A 24,056-nucleotide genomic window follows, 5' to 3' on the forward strand; every position below is an offset into this window, starting at 1 on the left:
CCCCATGGAGGACCTCCACAATGCAGGACCTACCCCAGTTTGGGAACACCCTGCCTCCACTCCTGGCAAGATCTGGGTCTACATAACAAAGCAGGGGATGGAATGCTGACTGCTGGATGCTAAAGCTTGCTCATGTCATCTTTGCTTTAATCTGATGAGGGCATTGTTAGGACCCCCAGCACCTCAGGGGAATTGTCAGGAGTTTTGAATTCAGTATTTTTGATTAGCAAAGAGACCTTGAGGGACTGTGATACCACCTACACTGTTATATCTTGGGAACATAGGAACAGGAGTGAGCCATTCAACCCACTGAACCTGTTTCACCATGCAATTAGATCATGGCTTATTATCTACCTCAATGTCATTTCCCACACTTACTTCCATATCCAGGGATATCATATTAGTCTCCAGATACATGTCCATTTCTGTCTTGAACATGCTCAATGATTCAGCTTCCACAGCCCTCTGGGTTAAAGAATTCCAAATAGTCATCACCCTCCAAGTGAAGAAATTCCTCGTCTCATTCTTAAATGGCCTTCCCCTGATTTTAAGGTTATATACCTTGCTTTTAGACTCACCAGCCAGGGGAAATATATCTACATCTACCCTGTTGCCCTGTAAGAATTTCGTAAATATCAACGAGGTCACCTCTCATTCTTCAAAACTCCAGGAAACACAGACCCAGTCTCTTCAAACTCTCCTAAAGACAATTTCGCTACCCCAGAGATTAATCTGGTGAATATCTGTTACACTCCCTCTATGACAAGTATATCCAGTTTTGGATAAGGGACAAAACTGGGGGGGGGGGGGGGGGGGCACAGACTTAAGGTAAGGGGCAGGAAATTTAGAGGGGATTTGAGAAAAAGCATTTTCACCCATTGCTTGAAAGGGTGGTAGAGGAGGGAAATCGTCACAACATTCAAGAAACATTTAGATGAGCATTTGAAACACCATAGCATACAAGGTACGGAGCAAGTGCTGAAAAATGGGATTAGAATAGATAAGCGCTTAGTGGCTGGTGCAGATGCTACATGTCCAAGGACCTCGTTCGGTGCTGTAAAACTCTGACTCTAAAAGCTGTACACAATATTCCAGGTGAGGTCTCATCAAGACTGTATATAACTGCAGCAAGACACCATTAGTCCTGTACTCAAACCCCCTGTCAATGAAGGCCAACATGCAATTTGCCTTCCTACTTGCTTGCTTGTTTTTAGTGACTCATGAACAAGGACACCCAGTTCTCTCTACACCCACACCCCCTGACCTCATTATATATATTTTTTTTTAGATAATTTTTATTGAAAGAGTTTTTCCATACAGACATTTACCCCTACTAATTTTTAAATTATTTACAACACAATCCCTCTAGGCAAATATCCCTCCCTCGCCCGCCCTCTCGCGCGCACCATTCCTCCCCCCCACCCCCCCCCCCCCCCCAAGCAACAACTTAACAAACAAGGCAGCCTACAGTTTCAGACATGAGCAGCGAGCAGACTTGCCCGCGTTACAGTTGTGCATGTCCCCCCACGACCATTGCTGCCCCCCCCTCCCCTCCCCCCCCTCCCCCCCCTCCCCTCCCCTCCCCCCTCCCCTCCCCCCTCCCCCCCCCCTCCCCCCCCTCCCCCTCCCCCTCCCCCCCCCTCCCCCCCTCCCCCTCCCCCTCCCCCTCCCCCCTCCCCCCCTCCCCCCCCCCCGGGTTGCTGCTGCCACGACCCCGAACGCCTATCTCTGATCTAAAAAGTCAAGGAAAGGTTGCCACCGCCTGGAGAATCCCTGTACCGACCCTCTCAGGGCAAATTTGATCCTTTCTAGCTGAATATAGCTAGCCATATCGTTAATCCAAGTTTCAACGCTTGGAGGCCTCGCGTCCTTCCATTGAATTAGTATCCTTCGTCGAGCCACTAGGGACGCAAAGGCCAGTATTCCGGCCTCCCTAGCCTCCTGTACCCCCGGTTCTACCCCGACCCCAAAGATCGCAAGCCCCCATCCTGGTTTGACCCTGGACCCCACCACCTTCGACACCGTCCTTGCCACCCCCTTCCAGAACCTTTCCAGCACCGGACATGCCCAGAACATATGCACATGGTTCGCTGGGCTTCCCAGACATCTGACACACCTGTCCTCACCCCCAAAGAACCGGCTCATCCTTGTCCCCGTCATGTGAGCTCTATGCAGCACCTTAAATTGAATGAGGCTCAGCCTCGCACACGAGGAGGAAGAATTGACCTTCTCCAGTGCATCCGCCCACGTCCCGTCTTCTAACTGCTCTCCCAGCTCCCCTTCCCACTTGGCTTTCAGCTCCTCCCCTGATGCTTCTTCCGCCTCCTGCATTATCTTGTAGATGTCTGATATCTTCCCCCCTCCGACCCAGACCCCCGAGAGCACCCTATCACTCGCCCCCTTACTGGGGAGCAGGGGGAACCCCTCCACCTGCCGCCTAGCAAATGCCTTCACTTGTAAATATCTGAACATGTTTCCCGGGGGGAGCTCAAACTTCTCCTCCAGCCCTCCCAGGCTCGCAAACCTCCCCTCTATAAACAGGTCCTTCAGCTGCCGTATGCCCACCCTGTACCAGCTCTGAAATCCCCCGTCGATGTTCCCCGGGATGAATCTATGGTTCCCTCTTATTGGCGCCGCCAACAGACCTCCCATTTCCCCCCTGTGTCGCCTCCACTGCCCCCATATCTTGAGGGTGGCCGCCACCACCGGGCTCGTGGTGTACCTCGTGGGGGGGAGCGGCCATGGTGCCGTTACTAGGGCCCCCAGGCTTGTGTTGCCACAGGACGCCCTCTCCATTTGTTTCCAAGCTGCCCCCTCCCCTTCCATCATCCACTTGCGCACCATTGACACATTTGCCGCCCAGTAATACCCCGAGAGATTGGGTAGTGCCAGCCCTCCACTGTCCCTACTCCGCTCCAAAAAGACCCTCCTCACCCTTGGGGTGCCGTGCGCCCACACGTAGCTCATGATGCTACTCGTCACCTTTTTGAAGAAGGCCCTAGGGAGGAAGATGGGCAAGCACTGAAATAAAAACAAGAACCTTGGGAGGACCGTCATTTTGATTGACTGCACCCTCCCCGCCAGCGACAGCGGTACCATGTCCCACCTCTTAAATTCCTCCTCCATCTGTTCCACCAGCCTGGAAAAGTTCAACTTGTGGAGGGTCCCCCAGTTCCTTGCCACCTGCACCCCTAAGTACCTAAAGCTCTTTCCTGCTCGCTTGAAGGGGAGTCTCCCAATACCCTCTCCCTGGTCCCCCGGGTGTATCACAAAAACCTCGCTTTTGCCCAAATTCAGTTTGTACCCCGAAAAGTCCCCAAACTCTGCTAATAGTTCCATTATCTCCGGCATTCCCCCTTCTGGGTCTGCCACGTACAGCAGGTGACCTGAAGAAGGAGCCGTGCTCCAAAAGCTCGTGTTTGAAACAAACCTGTTGGACTTTAACCTGGTGTTGTAAGACTTCTTACTGTGCTCACCCCAGTCCAACGCCGGCATCTCCACATCAAGAAATATATCACCATTCTTTCACTGTCGGTGTGTCAAATTCCTGGAACTCCCGACCGAACAGCACTCTGGGTGTGTCTACACCACATGAACTGCAACAGTCCAAAAAGGCAGCTCACCATCACCTTCTCAAGGGCAATTAGGGATGGATAATAAATAATGGCCTAGCCAGCAATGCCCACATCCCATGAATGAATTTTTTAAAACTCTAGTATCTAACCCTATGTCTGTAACGTGTGTGCGTGGATTTTCTCCGGGTGCTCCGGTTTCCTCCCACAGTCCAAAGATAAGACCATAAGACCATAAGACATAGGAGTGGAAGTAAGGCCATTCGGCCCATCGAGTCCACTCCACCATTCAATCATGGTTGATTTCAACTCCATTTACCCGCTCTCTCCCCATAGCCCTTAATTCCTCGAGAAATCAAGAATTTATCAATTTCTGTCATAAATGTCATAGATGTGCAGGGGTAGGTGGATTGGGTGTGCTAAATTGCCCTTAGTGTCCAAAAAAAAAGGTAAAGTGGGGTTACGGGGATAGGGTTGAAGTGTGGGGATTGGGTGGAGGTGTGGGCTTAGGTAGGGTGCTCTTTCCAAGGGCCAGTGCAGGCTTGATGGGCCGAATGGCCTCCTTCTGTACTGTAAATTCTGTGATCTATGCTGTCCCGGTCCTGGGAGTGTTTGATGCGGACACTGTAGAGAGAACTTTATTCTGCATCTGACCCCATTCTGTACCTTTCCTGTACTTGATGGGGACAGTGGACTCTGTATCGAACCCTTGCCCTCGGAGAGCAGACATTAGATATAAAGGTTCTCTATAACTGAAACATTTCACTTTGACATTTAATTTTCTGATCCTTGCATGCAAAAGTAAACTGAATCCTGATTGGAGAAATTATTTTTCAGCTGATTGGTTGGTTGAGGTGAAAGGGTTGCAGTTGCCCAATCCTTGAAAGGTGTAAAGAATTCTAACAAGGCTGTCTGTTTCACTTCCTCCATTTCAGGGAATATACAGCTGCTTCAATGGTGTACAGGAAGTCTCCAGCCCACTTCATGTGGCCTCTCCTATCGTCTCCTCCAGCTTTTCTCAAGCCAACATGTTGAAGATGTTGCAGGCAGCCAAAGACTTGGTATCCTCCACAAACGTGGAAAATTCCTTGGAGAACGCAACAAAGACAATAGAGCACTGGACACGCACAGGCGAAAACCTCGAAAACAGATTCCCCAAAGCACCCTCACAGCAGATTGAAGGATCTCAGGCCATAGGCAGGAAACCACTTTCTGTTCCCTATATTCCTAGCAGACACCAGCTTCGCTGCCTTCCAGTGACATTATCCCCATCTCTCGCTTCAGAACAGGAGGAGAGATGGTCAGATCGACCAATAATTAAATACAAGAGCCGGCCAGATAGCAGATACCTAGCTTCAAAACCCGCAACTGTAATGCACAACCCTCACCCGATTTCACCAACTGAGTTCCCTGCACATTTCAGACAGGCCAGAGGAATTGATCTGAGGAATGATTTAAAATCTCCTTACATTCCTTACATCAGCAATAACGCATTGCATTACCAGGATATTTACAACAGAAAATATTTTTCAAGAAGACTATCCCTGCCTTGTAGGAAATTGGCCGGTAGCTCTGCAGGAAACGTTGGCCCTCAGAGTGGGACAAAGACGGTGCCTGCAGTGAAGTCTAGTATTGGATTGACCGAGAAATGGCCAGTGGGAAACCTGCTCCCACCAGTGTCACATCCCTACCAGGCCAACTGTAGTTCCTGTATCAGACTTTACTCTGAATCACAGCCAGAGGAATTAACTTCAGTGAGCAGACGATCTTCATATATCAAAGCAACAAGAGAACTGGAGGACAACTCAAGATTCCAAGACAGGCCAGGAAACTCGGAAAAGCTAGGATCGCGAGGAGGAATTACTGACTTATTCTCCAGTCTAAACAGTGAGATCCTGGAACCAGCAGGGGACTCTGTCAGGCAGCCCTCCGGTCCAAGAGAAAGGTATCATGGCCAAGACAAGATGCACTTGTACTGTAGTTCACCAAGTGGGCCCAAATATTCTCAGTCTTCCAAGCTTCCCTCCTACAGAGAGGCATGCCTACAAAACTCAGCTGCTCTGAGGCATGCCTCCAAAGAGCTTCACCAACACTCGTGGTTGCATTCCTGTCCTGGTCCCTCCATGTACGTCTGGCATCGCCGAGCGGGCTCCCAACGCTTCAACTGGTTGATTGGCTCTGGGCACCGATCCTGCGACGGAGGCATTGTGATGAAGTACTTGGAAAAAAGGACTCCACCTCTGGGCAGTCCTGTGAGGGAGCCCACAGCTGGCAGGCGCAGAATGATCCACCGTGGGATGAGAGTCAGGGGAAGCCAGGAGCTGGAGGCTGGAGGAGCAGCAATCAGTTGCTCTCATTTGAGAAAATCGTGTGCAAGGTTTTCCAGCCTCGAGTCTGAGGTATAGATTCAGTAAAATTTAAAGAATTATCTCCAGGAGTGAAAACACCTTTCTTTCATTCAGTGATCCCTGTCTCCGTTCAATTATTTTGAGTGTTTTCCAACTTTTCCCTCTCTCTCCGATCAGAGCGCATCTTGATTACTGGTAGCCATCTGGGTTGAAATGACATTTTTTCCCAATCTAACTCTTCCAGTCCCCAACACTTGGGCTATTCAGCCATAATCCTACATGGGAAAAAGATGTCATGACAACCAAGCGGGTCTCAGGTGAGTGAGCAGAAAGTGCTGGGGGCAAAGGAATATGAATTCCAGTGAGAATAAAGCACTGAATTCCGAGCTCTCTTGTGGGGGATGAGATCTATTTCGGTAGAAATGAAGCATCCATTTTGGGGGTTTATAAATCAGATAAAATATCCAGTGAGTTTGTCACATGCAGTGAGCTTCTCTTGATCGCAGCTGCAAAGCTTGGCCAAGGACTGCCTGCGCCACAAGCTGTGCCAACATTTCAAAACAAATATAATCCTTGCATTTATAAACAGCAAAATATTTCAAACTGTTTCCATAGACTATACTATTGCGGGGGCTAACTGTCCCGCTATGTCCCCATGAGTGGATTCAGGGGCTGAGTTTACCTCAAGGTCACTGACCTGACATTGAGACATTGCCAGTGCAGCACCTGTACCTGTACCTGTACACTCAGCCATGTGATCATCAACACCATAGCCTGCTCTCTGATGGACAAACTGCGCCTGTTACCTGGGGTCAAACATGAGGTGGGGTTGGAATGTTGTGTCCCTTGGTGCTGTCAGTACTCTTGACACTCAGGCTCAATTATTTATCCTGCTGACAGATTGGGACAATTGGGGGATCATTCTCTGATGCAATAATATCCAATCCCAGGCTCTCCTGAGCAGAGATCCAACATCACTCAATTGCACAGATCTCCAAGCGAATTGAGTTCGAACATTACACGGCGAGAGAGACAACTGTTCGGAGTGGGCCATTCAGCTCCTCGAATCTGTTCCGTCTTTCAATGAGATCATGGCTGATCCGTGGCCTAACTCCATACTCTTGTCTTTGGCCCACATCCTTTAATATCTTTGCTCAACAAGGCGGCACAGTGGGTAGCACTGCTGCCTACAGCGCTGAGGACCCGGGTTTGATCCCGGCCCTCGGCCACTGTCTGTGTGGAGTTTGTACATTCTCCCAGTGTCTGCGTGGGTTTCACCCCCACAACCCAAAGATGTGCAGGGGAGGTGGATTGGTCATGCTAAATTGCCCCTTAATTGGAGAAAAATAATTGGGTACTCTAAATTTTTAAAAAAATCTTTGTTCAACAAAAGTATCTGTCTCAGATTTTAAATTAACAACTGATCTAGCATCAATCGCCATTTGTGGAAGAGATTTCCCCTTTTGTGTGTAGAGGTGCTTCTTATCATCTCTCCTGAATGATTTGGCCCTAATTTCTAGACTGCCCAATTGTTCTAGAATCTCCAACCAGTGGAAACAGTTTCCCTTTATCTACCCTGTCTTTTCCTGTTAATATCTTGAAAACTTCAATCCGATCACTCCGTAACCTTCTAAACGCCAGAGTAAACAGGCCTAACTGTATAATCTCTCATAACTTAACCCCTGAAGTCCTGGTATCATTCTTGTAAACCTATGTTTGACTCCCTCCATATATCCTTCCTAAGGTGGGATGCCCAGACCTGCTCACAGTACTCCAAGTGGGGTCTAATCAGGGTTTTGTACAGCTGCAGCTTAACCTCTGTGTCCTTGTACGCTAGTCCTCTAGATTACTTTCTGCACTTGCTGGCGTCATTTTAAAGGTCTGTGCATCTGAACCCCCAGGTCTCTTTGGACATCCACTGAATTTAGTTCCATACCATCTGGAAAGGACCCTGATCTGTCCTCTTTTGGTCCAAAATGGATAACCTCACACTTGCTTACATTGACATCCATCTGCCACAGTTTTGCCCATTCCCATAGTTAGGGCATTTATAATGTCCTCCCCTATTTACCTTAACACCCTCAAGTGGAAACCATCAGGTCCTCTGGATTTGTCAACCTTTAGTTCTATTAATTTCCTCATTATTGATGTTTACCTACGTTCATTTTATTTAGTCCTTGTCCTTGATCCACTATTAATGCCCTCTGAAAAGCCATCCTCCTTTCCTACTGCAAATACGGGGGCAATTCGAATTATTCATGTCTGCCATTTCCCCATCGTCATTGACAGTATCCCAGTTACAGACTTTAGCTGGCCAATATTGCTCCTGACCACCCACATACCCTTTACGCAACTATTTATTTTTGATTTATAACTTCTTGTTGATTTTGATGTCACTTGCAAGTTTTCTGTCATAATCCCTTTAGCAGCTCCAATAAGCTGCTTTGTGGCCCCATAACTGGTCTTTGTATCTTTCCCACTCAGGAGAATCTGTGCTGTTTTTTGAATTTTTGTAAGCCCGTTTAATTTTATGCTGTCCCTTATCTCTCCAGTTGTCCATGGCTGTGAAGTAGGGTTTTCCTTCTCAGGGCTATAATCTGGTTCTATATTGCGTTAAATGTTTCTTTAAACATCTTCGACTGTTGTTCAGTGTTTTACCTGTCAGCAGATTTTCCCAGTTTACAGTGGACAGTCTAATCCCTTGGGCGGCACGGTAGCACAGTGGTTAGCATTGTTGCATCACAGCACAAAGGTCCCAGGTTCGATTCCCGGCTAGGGTCTGTGCAGAGTCTGCACGTTCTCCTCGTGTCTGCGTGGGTTTCCTCCGGGTGCTCCGGTTTCCTCCCACAAGTCCCGAAAGACGCGCTGTTAGGTGTTAGGTAATTTGGACGTGCTGAATTCTCCCTCTGTGTACCCGAACAGGCGCCAGAATGTGGCGACTCGGGGCATTTCACAGTAACTTCATTGCAATGTTAATGTAAGCCTACTTGTGACAAAAAGATTATTATTAAATTATTATCTCATTAAAGTCGGTCCTACCTAAATCTGAAATTCTTGTAACTTATTTATGCTTTTCACTTTCAAACATTACATTGGACTTGATCATGTTATGACCATTATTTGATAAATGTTTATGCACAATTAGGTTACGAATTAAATCAGGCTTATTACTCATTACTAAATCCAATATTGCTTTTCCCCTTGTTGTTTCCAGGAAATATTGATGTAGGAAATTATCCCCGACACAATCCAGAAATTCACTACCTTTCTGACAGCTGTTTGACTGCCTCTCCCGATCTATGGTAAAGTTAATACTACTTTGCCTTTGCGACACACTTGCCTAATTTCTGCATTTATAAGTTGCTACCGGGGGCCTGTACACAACCTTTATTACAGTTTTAGATCCTTTACTGTTCCTGAGATCCACCCAGAAGGTCTCCACGTTCCCTTCATTATAGCCGCTCTCACCAAATAATTGCTTCCGTTTCTAATCAGTCGCGTTACTCCCCCCCACCCCCACTCTGCAATTTTCCCTTTCCTTCCTGTAAACCTTATAACCTGGTACATTGAGTTCCCAGTCCTGACCATCCCACAGCCATGCTCTGTAACGGCTACTATATCATAATCTCCAATTTAATTTTGTACCTGCAGCTCATTTAATTTATTCCCTACACTCCGTGCATTTATATATAGAACTCTCATGTGGCCATACACTCTAACCTGTCACTCAGCACTGATGCTTTATTCACCCGTTTATTCTTTCTCTCTTCTGGTTTAATCAATATAGAACATAGAACATAGAACGATACAGCGCAGTACAGGCCCTTCGGCCCTCGATGTTGCACCGACATGGAAAAAAACTAAAGGCCATCTAACCTACACTATGCCCTTATCATCCATATGCTTATCCAATAAATTTTTAAATGCCCTCAATGTTGGCGAGTTCACTACTGTTGCAAGTAGGGCATTCCACGGCCTCACCACTCTTTGCGTAAAAAACCCACCTCTGACCTCTGTCCTATATCTATTACCCCTCAATTTAAGGCTATGTCCCCTCGTGCTAGCCACCTCCATCCGCGGGAGAAGGCTCTCGCTGTCCACCCTATCTAACCCTCTGATCATTTTGTATGCCTCTATTAAGTTACCTCTTAACCTTCTTCTCTCTAACGAAAACAACCTCAAGTCCATCAGCCTTTCTTCATAAGATTTTCCCTCCATACCAGGCAACATCCTGGTAAATCTCCTCTGCACCCGTTCCAAAGCTTCCACGTCCTTCCTATAATGAGGTGACCAGAACTGTACGCAATACTCCAAATGCGGCCGTACTAGAGTTTTGTACAACTGCAACATGACCTCATGGCTCCGGAACGCAATCCCTCTACCAATAAAGGCCAACGCACCATAGGCCTTCTTCACAACCCCATCAACCTGGGTGGCAACTTTCAGGGATCTATGTACATGGACACCGAGATCCCTCTGCTCATCCACACTACCAAGAATTTTACCATTAGCCAAATATTCCGCATTCCTGTTATTCATTCCAAAGTGAATCACCTCACACTTCTCCACATTAAACTCCATTTGCCACCTCTCAGCCCAGCTCTGCAGCTTATCTATGTCCCTCTGTAACCTGCAACATCCTTCCGCACTGTCTACAACTCCACCGACTTTAGTGTCGTCTGCAAATTTACTCACCCATCCTTCTGCGCCCTCCTCTAGGTCATTTATAAAAATGACAAACAGCAACGGCCCCAGAACAGATCCTTGTGGTACGCCACTCGTAACTGAACTCCATTCTGAACATTTCCCATCAACTACCACTCTCTGTCTTCTTTCAACTAGCCAATTTCTGATCCACATCTCTAAATCTGGGGCTGGTTTAGCACAGGGCTAAATTGCTGGCTTTGAAAGCAGACCAAGGCAGGCCAGCAGCACGGTTCAATTCCCGTATCAGCCTCCCCGAACAGGCGCCGGAATGTGGCGACTAGGGGCTTTTCACAGTAACTTCATTGAAACCTACTTGTGACAATAAGCGATTTTCATTCATTCATTTCATTTCAAATCACCCTCAATCCCCAGCCTCCGTATTTTCTGCAATAGCCGACCGTGGAGAACCTTATCAAAGGCTTTACTGAAATCCATATACACCACATCAACTGCTCTACCCTCGTCTACCTGTTCAGTCACCTTCTCAAAGAACTCGATACGGTTTGTGAGGCATGACCTACCCTTCACAAAACCATGCTGACTATCCCTAATCATATTATTCCTATCTAGATGATTATAAATCATATCTTTTATAATCCTCTCCAAGACCTTACCCACCACAGACGTTAGGCTCACCGGCCTATAGTTACCGCGGTTATCTCTACTCCCCTTCTTGAACAAAGGGACCACATTTGCTATCCTCCAGTCCTCTGGCACTATTCCTGTAGCCAATGATGACCTAAAAATCAAAGCCAAAGGCTCAGCAATCTCTTCCCTGGCTTCCCAGAGAATCCTAGGATAAATCCCATCCGGCCCCGGGGACTTATCTATTTTCACCTTGTCCAGAATTGCCAACACTTCTTCCCTACGCACCTCAATGCCATCTATTCTAATAGCCTGGGTCTCAGCATTCTCCTCCACAATATTATCTTTTTCTTGAGTGAATACTGACGAAAAGTATTCATTTAGTATCTCGCTTATCTCCTCAGCCTCCACACACAACTTCCCACCACTGTCCTTGACTGGCCCTACTCTTACCCTAGTCATTCTTTTATTCCTGACATACCTATAGAAAGCTTGAAAACTGTATACCTACAGTTTTGCCATTACCTGCTGTACCTGAAGGATGCCTGACTGTTTATTTACTCAGTCCTGTTTTGACTCTACCACCCCCACATTTACTAGTTTAAAGTCCTTGTGACCACCCTATTTATCCTTTCTGCTAGGACACTGGTCCTGGACCACCCGATCAGGTGGAGACAGTCCCAACGGTATAGCTCCTTTCTGTCCCAATACTGATGGCAGTGCCTCACAAAATGGGACCCCTCTTTCCCACACCACTCCTTTAGTCAATATTTACTTTCCTGATTTTCTTATCTCTATGCCAATTTGTATGTGGCTTAGGTAATAATCTAGAGATCAAAGACCTTGAGATCCTGCTCTTTAATTTTGTTCCTAATTCCTGATCTCCAAACAGGACCTCCTGCCCACACTTGCCTATGTTGTTGGTCCCAACATGAACTTGCCCTCTCCCTCTCCAAAATCCTTTCAGGCCGCTTCGAGATGTCCTCACCCTGGCACCAGGTAGGCAACACACTATGTGTGACCCTTGACCCTGTTTACAAAGGATGCTATCTATACCCTGATAGCAGAATCCTCTACCACTTGTCTTTTGTTCCCCCCACTTGAATGTCCTCCTTCAATTTGGAGTGGTCCAATCCTCTCAAAAACCAAACGGCAAACTGGAGAGAAGGTAAAATATGGAGGTTGGGATATTTTCTAGACATAAATATGGTAAAGGTGTCACGATGTCCAACCTATTTACACTCATACAAAATAAGAGGAAAAAGGAAAAGAAAGGGGTATAGGGAAATACCAAGATAAAATGTGTTAAGGTTTCATATGAGTCCAGAGCCCAGAATCAGAAATCCACTGGTGCATTCCTCCAGAGGATAGCCGGCTGATCCATCTTTCCAGAAGCAAGGGCTTTCCCATTGGAAGGAGGCACACAGGGATAAATTAGTTTTGCAGACACTGATACAGCAGTGCCAATTCTTCAACAGTGTACAGTGTAGGTGAGGGCCAGGCAATTTACCTGCACTGAGCTGTGATATGCTGGTACCTGTTAGGTGGTAAAATGATAGACCACCTGGGTCAGTTCCACATGGCATTATTGCAGGTTCAAGTAGCTTGGATGAGGTCAGGTGACAGACCGCCCACATTCTCTTCTGGGCTTTAAGTCAAAGGATATATTTGTCTGTGTCTGGAATCTTGAGATATTTAATAGTGGAGTCAGGGTCTATTTTGTCCTTGCAGGTATACCATCGTCATTGGCCAGCTTTGCGTTAGAAATATAAATGGTGTTGGGGCATTTCTTTGGAATTTGATTTTGTGCAGGCACTGGGGCCTCTGAAAGCTAGAAATTGCTCTGGTATGAGCCATGGCTAGTCAGCCATGTCAGCCTAAAGCCTTTGTCCATTTTAAAAATAAAATAATAATGTTATATAGTAGCCAGGTTGATGCAGCCTAGTATTTTCCTTCCCGTCTTCTGGATGGGACATGACTAAGAAAATGAGGAATAGGGGCTGGAATAAACCATTAAAGCCTTTTGAGCTTGCTCTGCCATTGAGCTGCTTGCAGAAAAATACTTTTCACTGTACCTCGGTACACGTGACAATAAACAAATCCAATCCATTTCAATACAATCTTGGCTGATAGGACTCATCTCAACCTTCGTGCACTAGACCCACATACTTTTATTTCCTCAATATCCAAAAAATCCTGATTGCTGTCTTGAAAATTTTCAATGACTGAGCATTCATAACTCTCGTGAGGTAAATATATCTAAAGGTTCACAACCCTTTGAGTAAGGGAATTTCTTCTCGGGTCAGTTCTAATTGTCCAACCCTCTATTCTGTGACCGAATGTTCTAGATTCCCGAGCCAGCGGAAACAGCCTCTCAACATCTGCCCTGTCAAATCCTGTAAGATGTTTCTCTGAGGTCACCTCTCATTCACGGTAAGGAACATAGGCCCATTCTATTCAATCTTGTCTCATAGGATAACTCTCTCGTCCCAGGAATTACTATAGTGAATCTTTATTTCACTCCCTCTTGGGAAAATGTATCTTTCCTTGGGTACAGGAATCAAAATCTAACTATAATGCTCCACATATGGCCTCATCATAGCCGTGCATAATTATAGTAAGGCTTTATACTCCAATTCCTTTGCTAACGTAACATTTGCATTCCTTATTGCTTGCTATACCTAATACAAGAGCACCGATATTGCTCGGAATACAAAATTTCCTGGTCTTGCCATTTCAAAAATATTACTTTTTAGTTTTCCTACCAAAGTGGATATCTTCACACTTTACCACATGGTACAACATCTGCCATATTCTTGCCAATTCACTCAACCTGTCTATCTCTCTTTGTTACCACTTTGCATCCTCCTCACAGCTTACCTTCCCAACTAACTTCAACCAACTTAGATGTTTTGAAAGGTGGCACGGTGGCCTAGAGGTTAGCACTGCTGCCTCACGGTGCTGAGGACCCAAGTTTGATCCCAGGTCCCTGTCCGTGTGAGTATCCACATTCTCCCCGTGTTTGCTCAATCCAAAGATGTGCAGGCTAGGCGGATTAGCCATGCCAAGTTGCACCTTAATTGCATTGCACTTGGTACATTTATTTAAGTTATTGAAATAGATTTGAAATAATTGAGACCCAAGATCTGATCCTTTGCAGCACTCCACACCGACATCCCAAAATATAGCAGCTATTCCAACTCGATTTTACATTCATTAGCCAATCCTTATTCCATGACAATGGATTTCCCCCAATCCTATGAGCCTGGATTTTGGGTAATAACCTTGTGTGGCACCTTTTCAGATTTTCTTTTTTTGAAAATCCAAGGACACCACACCCCCTGGTTCTCCTTTATCTACTCTATTAATTACAGCAGTGTTCTCTCTAAATCGCCAAAAGTCCCCACACAGGCCACATGAGTAAAATTTAACGGGCCCACACTCTTAAACAAGTCACCCACTCACCCGATAAAAAAGAGGGTGGCATGGTAGCACAGTGGTTAGCACTTCTGCCTCACAGCACCAGGGACCCGGGTTCAATTCCAGCCTCGGGTGACTGTGTGGAGTTTGTACGTTCTCCCAGTGTGTCTGTGTGGGTTTCCTCCCACAGTCCAAAGATTTTTGTTTTTTCATTTAGAGTACCCATTTCATTTTTCCAATTAAGGGGCAATTTAGTGTGGCCAATCCATCTACCCTGCACATCTTTGGGTTGTGGGGGCGAAACCCACGCAAACACGGGGAGAATGTGCAAACTCCACACGGACAGTGACCCAGAGCCGGGATCGAACCTGGGACCTCAGCACCGTGAGGCTGCAGTGCTACCACTGCACCACCGTGCTGCCCCCCACAATCCAAAGATGTGTGCGTTAGGTGGATCGACCATGTTAAATTACCCCTTAATGTCCAGGGATGTGCAGGTTATGTTATGAGATTACAGGGACACTCCTCAATGGGCAGAGTGCTCATTCAAAGGGTCAGTGCAGACCTGATGGACCGAATGGCCTCCTTCAGTGTAGGGATTCTATGATGTATTGCTTACAACCTCAAAATGCACTGTGTAAATATCTTCCATAATATCCCAACCCCTATAACAGCCACTTTCCTTCTCCCTCCCTTCATGAGAAGATGTTGGTCTGAATGTGCTTCCTTCACCCCAGCCGTTTGAACGGCTCCCCGGACTGCTCTGCTACTCACCCACACTGGCAGAAAGAGCCTTGTTTGAATAAGTGCAAAGGAAGATATTTCATCAGCACCATATTTGGAATTCCCTTACTTGCTGACCTGCAGTCACCTCCTCCTATCCCTGACCACTAGCAAGACCTGTATCAATTCCTAACCAAAGGATACTCACTGCCTCCCAGATCAAAGTGTCCAGGTAACCCCCTCCCTGACACACTGCAATTCTGGCACCTTAGACACCAGCGCTCAACAGCTCTAAGCTGATTGTCTGAATCACTGCAGTTAGAGGTGACCAGGATTATAATGATCTTCACAGACTCCCTACATGCTGTGATTATAGCAGACCATCTGCTCTGCCAATCCTATTTAACCTTGTTTTATTTGAAGTTTATGTCTTTAATTAACTTATTTGAGTTATTTTTAAAACAACTTACTTGATCTAATTGAAGTTCTAGGTAGATCAAATTAAATATTTCCCTGTAATTTATCCCCCCACTCTTCCTCATATAGTGAAGCCAATTTACAATGTTACTACCGTTCCGTTTACAGACTCGGTCCACATTTTTCAACACTTGTACTTCTTCCCTCTCTCTCACTGCTTTACATGTTTGGGCTCTCTCTCTCTCTCTCTTTCGCTCCCCCCACCCCACCCCAGCAACTGCATACTTGCAAGTTCTAATATTACAACGATCTCTGTCAATCACATTTTAGCATTATAGTTGAAGAGGGTTTTCAGTGTGAATCAAGATCTTAAAAACATAAGAATTAGGATCAAGAAGAGGCCAATTGGACCTTTGAGCCTGCTTCATAATTCAATAAGATCACGGCTCATCTTCTACCAAGAGGCTGGTTTAGCACAGTGGGCTAAATAGCTGACTTGTAATGCAGAATAAGGCCAGGAGCGCGGGTTCAATTCCCGTACCGACCTCCCCGAACAGGCGTTGGAATGTGGCGATTAGGGGCTTTTCACAGTAACTTCATTGAAGCCTATTATTATTATCTCAACTTGACCTTCCCACACTGTCCCCATATTCCTTAATTCCCTTAGTGCCCAAATATCACAACTCCTTCTGACCAGGGGTTCCACAACATCTCAGCCCGCTTCTTCTCAAACTTGTCGTAGATCATGGGTACCACCATCTCTGACTTCAATACACTTATCAAATGAGCATCTACAACGCTTTTGTGGTAAAAGGTTGCAAAGATCCATAGCCCTCGAGTTCACAAACCTTTTATCTCAGTCCTAAATGCCAATCCCTTAAGCCGAGGCAATGATCCCGTAATGTAGACATGCCAGCCAGGAGAAACATCCTTCCAACATCTGCCCTGAAACACATGAAATTCTTAAGGAGCTTGACAATGTGATCACTTTTCGTCCTTCCAAACTCTAGGAAATATAGACCTGGTGTGCTCAATGTCTCTTCATAAGGCATCCCAAGAGTCAGTCCAATGAACTGGAGCACCAAAATGGTACACAGTATTCCAGCTGTGATCTTACCAATGCCCATTACAATAAACCTATCATTTGGTTTTCTAATCGCTTGCTGTAGGTGCATATTAACGTTGTGATTTACTTACAAAGACACCCAGGTTCCTCTGAACACGGACATTCACAGTCTAGAGTTTTAAGAAAAATTCCAATTTTGTATTCTTCCTATTAAAGGGGATAAGTTGACACATCATCGCTTGGTATTCCATCAGCCATGTTTTTGCTCATTCTCTCAACTTTTTCATATCCTCCTCACTGCTAATTGTCCCATCTGATTTTCTACCATCAGGAAACTTTGATTGTTCATCTAAATCATGAGTAGATTTTTCAAATAGCTGAGACCCAAATATGGATCCTTACAATACCGCCCTAGTTACAACTTGCCAAATGTTCTGTTTGTTCCGACTTTGTTTTTTGTCCACTGACCAGTCCTCAATTCATGGTAATACATGATCTAATCCCTAACTTTGAGTCATAAATTACATGATTAAAATGCCATCTCAGTGCATCCTACCTTCTAACATTACACGGTTAGAGATAACTCCGGGGGAATTGAGTTTGCACGTTTGGTAGCTGAGGAGAAGTCCCAGTGAATTGTGACCATTACAACGGGATCGCGTTGTGAATCGACTCTTGTTATAATGTTATCAATCTCAGTGTAGCCATGATGTTGAGATGCCGGCGTTGGACTGGGGTGATCACAGTAAGAAGGAGCGTTGCTCTTTCATCACCTGATGAAGGAGTTGCGCTCCGAAAGCTAGTGATTCCAAACAAACCTGTTGGGCTTTAACCTGGTGTTGGAAGACTTCTTACAATCTCGGTGCAGAGTATGTTCCGCCACTGCAATTTGTGAAAGGTCACATTTTAAACCAGGCCTGTCCAAAGTACAGCCCATGGGCCGCATCCGGCCCGCGAAGCTCCTCTGTGCAAGCCCCAGAGCCAGGTTTGAAAATGCCTGTCACAAATGTAAGTTGCAATAGACGATTGTTCAAGGGGAGGCTCCACCAATAACAGGCTGCTTGTCTCACCTGTTTGTTACTGTGAGGCTCAACACTGCCATCAGCAGCAAACATGGGAGAGAAAGTCGGTGATCGGAGAAAACCAAGCATGGAGTTCGGGGCCTGGGAAAACTCTGCCAGGAGGCAGGGCCAGGCAAACTGAGCCGCAGAGTGGGGCCCAGGGGAAGCAGCGGATCTGCAAGAGTGACCTGTGGGGAAGCAGTGAACTGGGAAGTGGGGCCTGGTGGTACCCATGATCTGCGACAAGTTTGAGAAGAAGCGGGCTGAGACGTTGTGGAACCCCTGGTCAGAAGGAGTTGTGGCTGGAGATTGTCGTATGATCGAGTGTGTGTGTGAGAGAGAGAGAGGAGGAGTGTACATGCGTGAGACAGAGAAGAGGAGTGTATGTGAGTGAGACAGAGAGGTGGAATGTACGTGTGTGAGAGACAGAGAGAGAGGGAAGTGTGTGTGGGGGGGGGGTGGAGTGTGTGTAGGGGGGTGGAGTGTGTGTGTGGGAGTGTGCGCGCGAAAGAGGGGAAAGGTGTGCATGTGGGGTGGGGGGGATAGTGTGAGTGAGAGGGGGGGGCTGTGTGTGAGAGAGGGTGTGTGAGGGGGATCTGTGTGTGTGTGAGGGGGGAGTGTGTGTGCGCGCGTGTGTGCGCGTGCGTGTGAGTGAGAGAGGGGGTGCGCGTGCGTGTGAGTGGGAGAGATGGAGTGTGTGTGTGTGTGCATGTGAGTGGGAGAGGGGGCGTATCGGGGGGTCTGTGTCCATGTGTGAGAGAGTGAGATACCCTCAATTACGACACGGGAGAGAAGATTGGTAATTCAAAGGCTTTAATCATCAGAGAACCGGACAGCTGCCGAGAAGTGTGGTCACAGCCTGCTGCCCAGTGAGCATCATCTTATATACCGTTTCCTGGGGGCGGAGCCAGAGGCAGAGTCCCCCAGGGTTCCAAGCCTGGTCTTAAACGGCCAATGTATTAAAGGCAAGGTACAGTTACAGCAGTTACCGATACCATTCATCACATTGAGGGAGGTGTGCGTGTGTTTGTGAGAGGGCGTGTGTGATTATGGGGGGGGGGGGGGAGAGTGTGTGTGAGGGGAGAGTGTGTGTGTGTGAGGGGGGGAGCGTGTGTGAGAGAGGGGGGGAGCATATGTGAGAGGGGGGAGCGTGTGAGAGAGGGGGGAGTGGGTGTGAGTGAGGGGGGACCGTGTGTGAGAGGGGCGAGTGTGTGTGAGAGAAAGGGGAGCGTGTGTGAGTGAAGGGGGGCTTTTGTGAGGGGGGTGTGTATGAGAGAGGGGGGAGTGGGTGTGAGTGAGGGGGGACCGTGTGTGAGAGAGGGGCGAGCGTGTGTGAGTGAGGGGGGGCTTTTGTGAGAGAGGGGGGGGGGTGTGTGTATGAGAGAGGGGGGAGCGTGTGTGAGAGAGGGGGGAGCGTGTGTGAGAGAGGGGGGAGAATGTGTGAGAGAGGAGTGTACGTGTGTGAGACAAAGAGGCATGTACGTGGGTGAGAGACAGAGAAGGGGAGTGTACGTGTGAGAGACAGAGAGAGGGAGTGTACGTGTGAGACATAAGAGAGGGGGAGTGTATTGATGCACGATCAATTACGCAAAGATGAGAGTAGGATGTAATCGAGGCTTTATTACAATAAGATGTGTGGCCTCCTACAGCAGCTGGCGAAATGGCTCCTGTACAGGGTGCACAGATATTTATAATCCGCCTACTGGACGGAGCCAGCAGGCAGGGAACTACCCCCGTACCTGTAGTACAGGGCCTTACCATAAAGCAACTAAATCAACATCCTCTATATACAATATACATCAGTGGTGACTACCACTCACACCTTCCCGATAACCCCACAAGTATGTGTGTGAGTCAGAGAGGGGCAGCATATGTGTATGAGACAGAGAGAGAGAGGGAAGTGTGTGTGTGTGTGTGTGTGTGGGGGGGGGGGGGGGGGGGAGAGAGAGAGAGGAGTGTATGTGTGAGAGAGAGGGAGGCGTGCGTATGTTTGTGAGAGTGCGTGTGTGATGGGGTGTGTGTGTGTGAGGGGGTAGTGTGAGTGTGTGTGTGGGGAGTAGTGTGTGTGAGGGGGTAGTGTGTGTGTGTGTGAGGGGGGTAGTGTGTGTGTGTGGGGGGTAGTGTGTGAGGACGCAGTATGTGTGTGAGGACGTAGTATGTGGGTGAGGGTGGAGTGTGTGGGTGAGGGTGGAGTGTGTGTGAGGGGGAATGTGTGTGTGTGTGAGGGGGAATATGTCTGTTTGTGTGTGTGTGTGGGGGGAGTGTGTGTGTGAGGGGCGAGTGTGTGTGAGGGGGGGGAGTGTGTGTGGGGGGAGTATGTGTGTGTGTGTGTGAGGGGGAGTGTGTGTGAGGGGGAGTGTGTGTGTGGGGGGAGTATGTGTGTGTGTGTGTGAGGGGGAAGTGTGTGAGGGGGGAGTGTGTGTGTGTGTGTGAGGGGGGAGTGTGTGTGTGGGGGGAGTATGTGTGTGTGTGTGTGTGAGGGGGAAGTGTGTGAGGGGGGAGTGTGTGTGTGTGAGAGAGGGGCAGTGTGTGTGTGTGTGAGAGAGGGGGAGTGTGTGTGTGTGTGTGGGGGGGGAGTGTGTGTGTGTGTGTGAGACAGGGGGAGTGTGTGTGTGTGTGAGGGGGGAGTGTGTGTGTGTGAGAGAGGGGGGAGTGTGTGTGTGTGTGAGGGGGGAGTGTGTGTGTGTGTGAGGGGGGAGTGTGTGTGTGTGAGAGAGGGGAGTGTGTGTGTGTGTGAGAGAGGGGGAGTGTGTGTGTGTGTGAGGGGGGAGTGTGTGTGTGTGTGAGAGAGAGGGGGAGTGTGTGTGTGTGTGAGAGAGGGGGAGTGTGTGTGTGTGTGAGGGGGGAGTGTGTGTGTGTGAGAGAGGGGGATTGAGTGTGCATGTGAGTGTGTGAGTGTGTGAGTGAGTGTGTGTGTGTGAGAGAGTGTGAGTGAGTTGTGTGTTTTTGATTCATTTTGACAGGATCCCTATTTGCCGTGAGAAGTTGGTGGTGAGCTGCCTTCTTGAACTGCAGTAGTCCACAGGGGCGAGAGGGTGAGCGAGTGAGATACAGCCATTGTACTGTTCGCGAGGGAATTCCAGGAATTTGACAAACATATGTAGATAGGTTAGGGGAGTGGGCCAAAATATGATGGATGGAGTTTAACGTGGATAAGTGTGAGGTTATGAGCATGAGAGACAGAGAAACAGGAGGGGACAAGGGCGAGTTAGAGAGACAGGAGAGGGGGCGCGTGCGAGGGAGAGAGAGGGGGACAAGTGTGAGAGAGAGGGGGACAAGTGTGAGAGAGAGAGAGAGAGTGCCAGCGAGAGAGAGGAGAGGGAGCGAGTGCAAGAGGAGGCGAGAAAGAGGGGGGGGGGCAAGAGAAAGAGGGGGCAAGAGACAGAGGGCGTGAGAGAGAGAGAGAGGGGGCGAGAGAGAGAGGGGTTGAGAGAGAGAGAGGGGGCAAGACAGAGTGGGGGACGAGCAAGAGAGAGGCGGCGAGCGAAAGAGCAGGGTGAGATAGAAATGGGGGGGCAAGAGAGAGGGGGCAAGAGAGAGAGAGAGAGAGAGAGAGAGAAGGGGCGAGAGAGAGATGGGGCGAGAGAGAGGGGGGCAAGAGCGAGAGAGATGGGGGCGAGCGAGAGAGGGGGTGAGAGCGAGAGAGGTGGCGAGAGAGAGAGGCGGGTGAGAGAGAGAGGGGGAGAGAGCGGGGGCAAGAGAGAGAGGGGGGCAAGAGAGAGAGGGGACGAGCGAGAGAGAGGGGGCGAGGGAGAGAGAGGGCACGAGCGAGAGGGGGGGTGAGAGAGAGATGGGGGGCAAGAGAGAGGGGGCGAGAGCGAGAGAGATGGGGGAGAGCGAGAGAGGGGGTGAGAGCGAGAGAAGGTGGCGCGATGAGAGAGGAGGCGAGAGGACAGAGAGGGGGGCGGAGAGAGAGGGGGGGAGAGAGGGGGGGCGAGAGCGAGGAGAGGGGGGGCGAGAGAGAGAGGGGGAGAGAGGGGGGGGGCGAGAGAGAGGGGGGGGGCGAGAGAGAGAGAGGGTGGGCGAGAGAGAGAGAGGGGGGGGCGAGAGAGAGGGGGCGAGAGAGAGGGGGGGCGAGAGAGAGGGGGGCGGAGAGAGAGAGAGAGAGGGTGTGTGAGAGAGAGAGAGAGAGAGAGAGAAAGAGAGAGAAAATAAAGGTGCAAAAGATGGAGTGAGATTGTTGGGGAGAGCCAGAGGCTGCCAAACGTGCAGACTCTGGCTTCTCACTCATGCCAACTCCCATAAACCAACACACACGCATTCATGCTCCCCCACCCACATACACTAAACCAACACACACCCATTCATGCTCCCCCACCCACATACACTAAATTCCATACACATTGGTCATTTTTTTAAATTATATTTTTTTTAAATTAAACAATTTATTGCTTGCATTGCCTTACTTTTGCTCAAAATTAGTTTATTTCCCAACATTGGTTGAAATCCAGTTCTGCCACACCTCATCTTTCCAAACATTTTCCCATCGGCCCGTGACCAAGGGTAATATGTAAACATGACCCCCACCTCCAAGCGAAAAAGTTGACCTTTAAACTGACTTTGGATATTTCACAGGTTTGATTCCCGGCTTGGGTCACTGTCTCATAGAATTTACAATGCAGAAGGAGGCCATTCGGCCGATCGAGTCTGCACCGGCTCTTGGAAAGAGCACCCTACCCAAGGTCAACACCTCCACCTTATCCCCATAACCCAGTAACCCCACCCAACACTAAGGGCAATTTTGCACACTAAGGGCAATTTATCATGGCCAATCCACCTAACCTGCACATCTTTGGTCTGTGGGAGGAAACCAGAGCACCCGGAGGAAACCCACGTACACACGGGGAGGATGTGCAGACTCCACACAGACAGTGACTCAAGCCGGAATTGAACCTGGGACCCTGGAGCTGTGAAGCAATTGTACTATCCACAAGGCTACCGTGCTGCCCCTTGTCTGTGCGGATCTGCACGTTATCCCCATGTCTGTGTGGGTTTCCTCCGGGTGCTCCGGTTTCGACCCAAAAGACTAGCTTGTTAAGTGATTTGGGCATTCTGAATTCTCCCTCTGTGCATCCAAACAGGCACCGGAATGGGGAGACTAGGGGCTTTTCACAGTAACTTCATTGCAGTGTTAGTGTAAGTCTACTTGTGACAGTAAAGCTTATTATTATTGGTCAGATATCACAGCATCAACACATTTCTAACAGGACCCTTTAATGCACAGAGGAATCAATTTATTTCTTGAGAATCTTGTCACCATCCCAAATGTTTCTGTTAAAATGCGAGTATCGGTGAGGAGTATTGTGTTTTTAAGACCATTTTGGGAGTTGTGCATCAGTCCCAGGTTGTCTATCTGTTCAATGGTAACATTTTAACTGATGGTTGAATATGCAGTCAGGAGAAGTTAGTGTCTTGTGATGATGGTGGGTTCAGTCCTATTGCAAGCTCCGGAGTTGAATATAATCCCAATTCTGCTTATTCCTTACAGGAAGCCACGGTGGCAGTCTGATACGGCATATCGTACACTGGGCCTGGACCTGCCCCTGGGCGACCTCGAACTGCCCCTCCGGGGCGTGGACTTGCTCCCCTTGCCACCCCCTTGCCACCCCCTTGCCCGGAAACCTGGACCCACCCCCATCCTGTGCCTGGACCCACCCCTCACCCTCCTGGGGCTTGGACCTAGATTAAACTGATGACACCAATTCTAATGAGAGTTTCAACGTCCTGAACATGACTTCTTTTTTAATGTGCTGTACCTGTCAGTACGTGTTCAAGTGCAAAACCTTTGTATGTCCAGCTCCCTCTGTAGCAAATGGTACCTCTATTCACTTGATGTCAGGCATTTAAAGATACTAACACAGCCTTCTTTGACCACACCAAACACAGTACAAATACTAACTTCTGTATTAATATTGCAAAAATTAATCAGCTCCATATCCAAAACATTACTGGAAACAGAGGCCCAGACTAAACGGGTTATTTTCTGTTCTGTGTCGTGCTTTGTGTAGACTATATCACACGTGCTCGGATACGCTGATTGTGAAAACCCAATCCCTAATAGCACACTCCTGCATCACTCATTACCTCTCACACTGCCACAGCCCTTCACTGAACACTGACACAACACCCACCATATACATGGAGAGAAAAAGACAGG

General features: G+C 48.2%; 1 protein-coding gene across 5 annotated transcripts in view; it reads left to right on the forward strand.

Moving 5' to 3' along the window:
* The window catches only part of grin2cb (glutamate receptor, ionotropic, N-methyl D-aspartate 2Cb), a 142,933-nt gene extending 118,877 nt beyond the window's left edge, over positions 1-24,056 (forward strand). For 3 of the 5 annotated variants that reach the window (XM_038777750.1, XM_038777751.1, XM_038777752.1), the window contains 2 exons: positions 4,508-5,971; positions 23,388-24,056. In XM_038777750.1, coding sequence (XP_038633678.1) covers positions 4,508-5,971; positions 23,388-23,408 — 1,485 coding nt within the window. In that variant the 3' untranslated portion in view covers positions 23,409-24,056. Of the gene's footprint in view, positions 1-4,507; positions 6,238-9,134; positions 9,223-23,387 lie in introns of all 5 variants that reach the window. The other 2 variants (XR_005458024.1, XR_005458025.1) reach the window with 2 other exon arrangements.

Source organism: Scyliorhinus canicula, chromosome 18 (genome assembly GCF_902713615.1).
Source record: "Scyliorhinus canicula chromosome 18, sScyCan1.1, whole genome shotgun sequence".
Taxonomy (NCBI): Eukaryota; Metazoa; Chordata; class Chondrichthyes; order Carcharhiniformes; family Scyliorhinidae; genus Scyliorhinus; species Scyliorhinus canicula.